The sequence below is a fragment of the Mycteria americana genome, chromosome 6, assembly GCF_035582795.1.
Source record: "Mycteria americana isolate JAX WOST 10 ecotype Jacksonville Zoo and Gardens chromosome 6, USCA_MyAme_1.0, whole genome shotgun sequence".
Taxonomy (NCBI): domain Eukaryota; kingdom Metazoa; phylum Chordata; class Aves; order Ciconiiformes; family Ciconiidae; genus Mycteria; species Mycteria americana.
Window position 1 is genome coordinate 16,353,942 of NC_134370.1, and position 7,034 is coordinate 16,360,975.

Here is a 7,034-nt window from a genome sequence, read left to right on the forward strand (position 1 = left end):
GACATTGCACGGGGTGGAGATGCCAACAGTCCTTTCCCCTTTGCTGCAAGGGGCATCAAAGCCTCCCTCCGTGCTGGTCAAAGGCTGTTTGGGGCCAGAAGGAAACAGCGGGGATGTGGGATGTAGAGGGGAGCTGCACAGGCCCCGGAGGAGACAAACAGCCCCGCTGACAACCTAGGATGGAGCCTGAGCTGAGGATCTGCCATGGAGGACTTCCTGCCAGAGCCAATGCAACCAAGACACTGGCTGTCCCAGGGCACCAACAGGGCAGGACAGTACATGGTGCTTCTCAGGGACAACAGCCAGTGTCACAAACAAGGAGGGCTGGGACAGGCATCGACCCATGTCAATGGCCAGGGATGCAAGATCGGATGCAAGGAAACCACCAGAGAAACATTTAAGGACAGGACCAGCCCCCAGGGGTGAGAAGTGCCGCCTGACTAAAGCGCAGAAAGGATCAAACCTTATCCAGGTACCCAGACACGGGGGAACACGACTCCCCAGCAAAGGTCAGAGCTCAAACCTGCCCCACACCCTGCAGGTGCTGGCGTTTCACCCCTCCGCAGGACGCTGCTGGGCTGAGAGCAGGACACAAACGAGGACCTTGCTGTGACAGCGCCCAGCACCAGGGCCGATGTGGCCGAAACCAGGGGGGTGTTGCTAACAGCTGGGTTACCTTCGGGAGCACACGCGGAGCTAGGTCCCTGCCCCATACAGCCACCTGCGACTCTGCCCCTTCCCTCAGTAACCTGGATGCAGTGCTGAGCAGGGTCACAGGGCACAAGCGTGCAGAGCCCACAAGGGAGGGAGAGGAGCCCCGGGGCCCCTCCTGGGAGCTCCACAGCATCGCCAAGGGAAGCAACTGTCAAGGACAGGACACAGAGGAGCATCTCCCACTGCAGTGCACGTGGGAGGAACCTGCCAGCCAGCAGTGACCCCCCTCCAGACCTGACGCCTGAGAGACCTTTATTCAGAGTGTAAAAACAGTTCTTTACAAAGCAGATTGACCCAGAACCTCCCCCCTGAATCAAAAATAGGCTGTGAGCTCCCACCCCTCCATAACTGCAGTTGAGGATGCAGCCTGGGCCCCATTTTCATACTTCCAAGTGTATAAAAACCATCAAATTGTGAGTAAAGAAAAGCAAACACACTAGAATCAGTGAAACTGCCTGTCCCACCACTGGCTTTACATCCATCTGCTGGGGAAGGGGCCAGGACTGGGTATTTCGGAGCTAGGGGAAGAGGGAGCACAGAGCAGAGGTCCAGGACAGCAAAAAGGCACAGGGTAAGGATCACCTCCTCCACCCCCGACTCCCAGCACAGGGATCGGGGAGATGGGATATACCAGCAGCATCCATCCAGTTTTGGGATCAACCTCCCAGGGCTGTGGGAAAGGAGACACCCCAGTGCTGGGAGCAGCCCCTGCTCCCCAAAAAGTTACAAGAGAAAAAATAAAATTAAAAAGAAAGCAGCAAACGTTGAGGTCCTGGCAAGAGGTGTCCGAGGTAAAAGCCATCCGGAGAGAGAAGTCCCAGTGAGTACCTGGAGGAAGAACCAGACTGAGACCAGCAGAATCCTGCAGTAGGGCAGCTTCCACCCGTGCTCACCATGCTGGTGTCACAGCCACCTGGACCCTTCCTCCAAGGCTGCCCGGCCCCTCACCTTGCCTGGAGATATGTTACTGCTTCCTCCTCTACTTCTTGGCTGGCATGATAGGAGCAAGCTCTGCCTCCTCCTCCTCCTCCTCCTCCTCAGACAAGTCATCGTCCTCCTCAAAGGAAGCATCTTCCCTGTGCACTGGGACACACAAATAACTCTGTTACTCACCAACGTATGTCTTTGCAAATACAACTGGCCCCCAAGACACTCCAAGAGCAGAGCAGCCCAAGGAGCACTGGGAGCAGTTTTAACAGCAGCTTGTGGGCAGCAAGGTGTATCCCAGCTGGAGGGACAACTCAGCAGGGAATGGCAACAGCCAGCTGTGGGAAAAGGGGACAGCATAGGTCATCCTGACCCCTTTTCCCATGCAAGGCTTTACGGCAGGGAAGGAATCCCTGCACGGATACGGCATCTGGGGAACCAGCACAAAGGAGGCACCGAGCAGATGTGATGGGCAGCACCAAGCGCATCTCCCAGGGGCTCCCCAGCCGGTGTTCTTCTCACTGGAGGGAGCCCCTCCATACCCCTTGCTCCTCCCAAGCCTTTCCCCGCCTGTGTGTCCTTACCAATTTGGTGCCAGCCAGCAAGGTGTACCGGGCCAGAGCCCGCTGCCAGGCGGAAGGTCACCGGAGGCTGCAGCTTGAAGTTGTCCAGGCTCAGCTGCAAAGAGACAGAGATGGAGCTAAGTGGCAGAGACTAAAAGCAGAATGTCCTTCAGCCCCCAGCATGGCACCTGGCCTAGTTAAACATGTCCTTCTGAGGGCATCTGCAGCCAGGCTAAGGCTAGCCAGGGCATTTCCCCACGAGCTGCAGACCAGCTCGTGGTCAGGATCCTAGGGGAAAGGTCCACAAACATCCAGAGATGTCCAGTCCCTTGCAGCCATCCCCACCTGCATCTTCAAAACAACCTCTTACCAAGGGCTGGCACGACAACTTCAGATTGGCCACAGGCACAGCGATCTCCTGGTTCTCATGGTTTCGCCCAACGACCTCCACCACATTGCACTCATCCTTGGCACCGTCTGTGAGGCAGACCTGGGTGGGAGTGGAAATCGTGAACTACTGCTTTCCCAGGGGACACAGCAGGGACAACCAGGGCTCTGCATGGGACAAGTGATTCACAGCAATGCTACCAGCCCAGCTGCCAGGCAAGGTGTGAGGATGCTGCTCCACAAAACAGGGAGAGCACGGAGCCCCCCACTGCAGCAATTGCCCCCTGACCACCTCCAGTGGGGCTCTGTGCCTTTCCCAGCTGGGACAGCTGCTCCTGCAACCACCTCAGGACATGGTGCCTGGGCTGCATTTACTGCTGATCTGACCCATGCTGGCAGGTCCTGTGCTCCCAGGACAGAAAGCATCCCCCAGGGAGAATGAGAAATGAAGCCCTGCATCTGCCTGGGCTTGGAGAGCAACAAGCCAGAGACCCAGCTGGTGAGGAGGGGCCGTGTTCTAGTGGGAGGCTCCAGCAAGGTCAAATACAAGGAAAAAATACTTTCCTTCACCCCATGTCTAGAGAATTTCTCTGCTGAGCAGCCTCCTGATGCTGCTGGCTTTGCTCAAGCACCTCCATAAACGTGACAGTCCCGTGCCCTGCCCTGAGAGCAGCCAGTGCCAAGACCTCAGCCAAGGAAGTCCCCTGTTCCAGCCCGGCCAGGGAAGGGGGAATGAGCCTGGGAAGGGGCATGAGGCTGTGGGCCACCATGGGATAGGACAAGCACTGGTCATTCTCATTTCTCTTACCACAGACAGGGCCAAAACGTGCTCGAAATCATCTTGCTCATCCACCTGAAACGTGTAGGATTTGGTACTGGCAGTCAGCTCACAGCCTGGAAGAGGAGATCAGAAAAGCTGCAGCAGCGGTTACACAACCCCAAGCACCACAGGCAAAGGGTTCCCAGGGCGAGCCCCAGCCAGGCACGCACACGGCATCCATCAAACACTTTATTTTCTCATGCTCAAGCGCAGCCTCAGGCCAGGGCACCCTGCACTCCAGGATGAAATGTCCCCAAAAACTATGCACCCAGCTCAGCACCATACAGGGACAAAACCTGGTGTCCCCAAACCGGGCTGCCGTGAAGCAGTGCCCAGGGGCACCCAAGGGCCCCGAGCACAGGCAGGGCAAGGCTCATCCCCTCCAGAGAGCAGCACAGGCAGGGTGCACTGCTCCGGACAACAGGAGAGGAAGCAGACAGAAAGGCAGCTCTGCTCTCCCCAGCATCAGCAAAACGTTTGCTCTGGCGAGAGTCTGGAGGCAGAGACAAAGACACGGAGTGTGAGACCTGAGCGATGAGGAACAACCCGAGGGGAGGACGCTGGGCCAGGCTGCAGGGAGCTGGAGTCTCTCAAGACAAGTCTCAAGAGAGATTTTATTACATACTTCAAACAGACGCAAGGGAGATGCAAAATTACACCCTTAGCTCTTAGGATCAGGATTCAGCCGACCATGGGGAGGAAGGAAGGCAGAGCACCCTGGGTGTGTTTGCTTATTGCAGGATGATTCACCAATGTGAAGCAGATCAGAAAAACACAGACCTGAGCCCTGCATACCAGACCCGGCATTTGCCAGGGAGAGAGCGAAATTAGCCTCAGCAAACACAGCCCAGGGCAGGACCTCCTCCTAACTGCGCTTATGTATTCAGCTCACCAGGGCACGGACCGAAACCCAGGTGCATAAAAGGCCTCGGGGGCCGCTGCCCCGCTTCCCTGCCCCGTACAAGTGCTTGCCGAGCCGCGATGTTTGCGATGCTTTGGGCCGGGAGCAGCCCCGGACACGCGTGCGCACGCCCGCTTGCACACACGTTTGTGAGCAGCGCCGGGCCACGTGTGGCGGGGGGGCAACAGCCCCAGCCGAAACCCCTCCCAGAGGGGAGGGACGCGGCTCTGCCGCCCCGCGAAGGGCACCCACGAAACGCTGACGTGGGAGCGCGGGGGATTAACCGGAGGAGCGGGAGAGGCCAGCGAGAGCCGCGGTACCGCCTGCGCTGCCGCAGGAGCGGGGCTGCCGCCCCCCACCCCCATTACTCCCAGCCCCTCCCGGTCCCCTGCACCCACAAGAACCCCAGCACCCCACGCGGCTCCCCCCAGACCGCCCCAGGACCCCCACCACATGCCCGCTCCCTCCCGGCACGGCCGTACGCGTGTCCCTCTCCCCAAACTCCAGGGCCTCGCTGGTCGCCCTCTCCCCGTGCCGCGGCCACACACGTGTCTCTCTCCCCAGTGTACCCCCGGCACGTCTAGCACCCCCCAGGGCTCAGGAATGCCCTCCACGTGTCTCTCCCGACCCACGTGTCTCCCCCGCCCCCCCCCCCCGGGTGTCTCTGCTGCCCCCAGGTCTCTCTTTCGCCCCCCACGTGTCCCTATTGCCCCCCCCACGTGTTCCCCCCAGGCCTATTCCCCACCCACGTGTCTGTCCTGCCTCCACGCCGCCCCGTTGCTCTCTCTTCCCCCGTCTCTCTCCAGCCCCCCATTTATTGCCCCGCGTGTCTCTCCTACACCCATTTCTCTCTTGCCCCCCACCCCCCTAGTGCCCCCCCGTCTCTCCTTACCCCCATCTCTCTCTTACCCCCCCCCGCCCCGCGTCTCACCTCCCCAACCCATCTATTACCCCCCACGTGTCTCTCTTCCACCCCCTCCCCGTGTCCGCGCTCCCCTCCCCGTCCCTCGCCCGCCCGTGGACCCCGGTGCCGCTCACCGAAGAGGACGCTGCCGGGCCCGTGCGGCTCCATGAGGCGGCAGCGGGACGAGCCGTGCGGTGCCGGGACGGGCCGTGCCGTGCGGTGCCGGGACGAGCCGCGCCGCCCCGCCCCGCCCCGCGGTGCCGCCCCCGGCTGTGGGTGACCAAACCAAAGGGCGCTGCAGCACCCCGCGTGGGGGGACCCCGCTGGCATCAAGAAGGCGGAGGGGTCCTTTCCGGAAGGGGAGGGTGAAATGCTGCATTTATAGCATTTTATTTCCTCGCACTAAGAGCGGAAGGGTTATTACCCCAGCGGGATCCTAATGACTTTTCCTGTTAACCAGCCTCTTCCGTCAGAAGATTGTTCTGGAGAGGGTCTTAAATTGTGAGGATGAACAGCCCAAAAGCCACTCCAGAGATGAAAGAGACCACCACATCCTCTAACTGGGGGGTCTCCTGCTCATCCTGGGCCTTCAGCCAAAGCCAGTTGGGCAGGATAATGCATTTACTGACCACGCTGCCCGCTGTGGAAACACCACACCAGAGACAGGGCCCCTGCTGCCTGCTGTCATGGGCACCATCCCGGCTGCAGGGCACCAGCCTTCCCCGACACTGGGGAGAAGCCACAGAGCCCGGAGAGGCAGAAGGCCAAGGGCATAAAGAGGGGTAGCAGAGGGGTAGAAGGGTAACAGGGACCGAGGCAGGGGACAAGGGGAGGGACCTGCTCATCCCCATCCTTTTAAGTGTAGGCAAGGATGAGAGCAGCGTGATCTGACACCGGGGACGGTGGTACAGGAGCCTTTGAACACAGGAGGCAAGATCCTTCTTCAAAACCTATCCTAGGGAGCAGAGGGCCAGACCGGCCTTTCCCATCAGAAAGGGAAGCAGCCTGGTCTGTGCTGCAGGGGTGGAGGGGGGAGCAGCTGAATTAAAACAAACCCTGCTAACGATGAGCTCACACCACATTCTCGGTCAGAAGCTGGCCCTGCTCCCACTGCAGAGGAGACCTCCACCAGCCGGCCATTTGCTCTGCTCCAGCTGGAGTTGGTTCAAGAAAAACACAACTGAGGAGGTTTGGAAAGCCGATCCTGGTCCCAGAAAAAGGCAAGCTCTCGCTCAGCGATGGTTATACAAGCGCACACGTCTGCTTCTGCAGTAGCTGCTCTCCGCAGCCATCTGGCTGGCGTGACCTGTCTGTGGCCACGCAAGGGAGGCAAGAGAGCCTGTTTCTGCTTCACGCTCCCTTAAAGGAAAAGTTCCTGGCGCAACATCAGAGTCCAAACCTGTCTCCCAGGCTGAGATGTGTTTGACACAGGCAAGTAACTTGCCATTTCTGCCATAACTTCGTGAAATAGGCTTCAAGAAAACCAAGACGACTATATGCAACATGTTACGGTTTTGTGAGGAAAAACTATTGTTTTAACATAGCACATGTTTAGTTCACTGGCTTAGGAGAAAAGTTTTTAACTAACTTCCCTGCTTAGTTTGCATGTTATCATGTTCCCCACAATACACAGCTTTTGAACTGCATAACCAGTGCACTTCTACAGCAGGCGGATGAGCTCTTGTGAGCTGACCTTAGGAAAAAGCTGCTTTTAATACCTGACCCACCCCTTTTGCTTGGCTGTCCATCTAAGCTGGAAGCTACCTGCTTTAGCTATCCCAGGTGTTTAGCTTCCCACATTAAATTTTGTGGATGTAC

The 7,034-nt window shown here is 58.5% G+C and overlaps 1 protein-coding gene across 1 annotated transcript; it reads right to left on the minus strand.

Moving 5' to 3' along the window:
- Nucleotides 1-953: 953 nt before the first annotated feature.
- Nucleotides 954-5,495, minus strand: NPM3 (nucleophosmin/nucleoplasmin 3). The gene is made up of 6 exons (XM_075504700.1): nt 5,351-5,495; nt 3,400-3,485; nt 2,575-2,694; nt 2,226-2,319; nt 1,663-1,797; nt 954-1,542 (listed from the first exon to the last, which is right to left on the minus strand). Exons 1-5 carry the CDS (start codon nt 5,382-5,384, stop codon nt 1,694-1,696), a joined length of 438 nt encoding a protein of 145 aa, XP_075360815.1. The 5' UTR covers nt 5,385-5,495; the 3' UTR covers nt 954-1,542; nt 1,663-1,693.
- Nucleotides 5,496-7,034: the final 1,539 nt, after the last annotated feature.

Coding starts and splice junctions, on each gene's coding strand:
- NPM3 (XM_075504700.1), bottom strand. CDS start 5,384: ATGGAGCCGCACGGGCCCGGCAGCGTCCTCTTCG. Junction 2,320..2,574: donor AGTTGTCGTGCCAGCCCTTG/GTAAGAGGTTGT, acceptor GTCTCTTTGCAG/CTGAGCCTGGACAACTTCAA. Junction 1,798..2,225: donor TGCTGGCTGGCACCAAATTG/GTAAGGACACAC, acceptor TGTGTGTCCCAG/TGCACAGGGAAGATGCTTCC.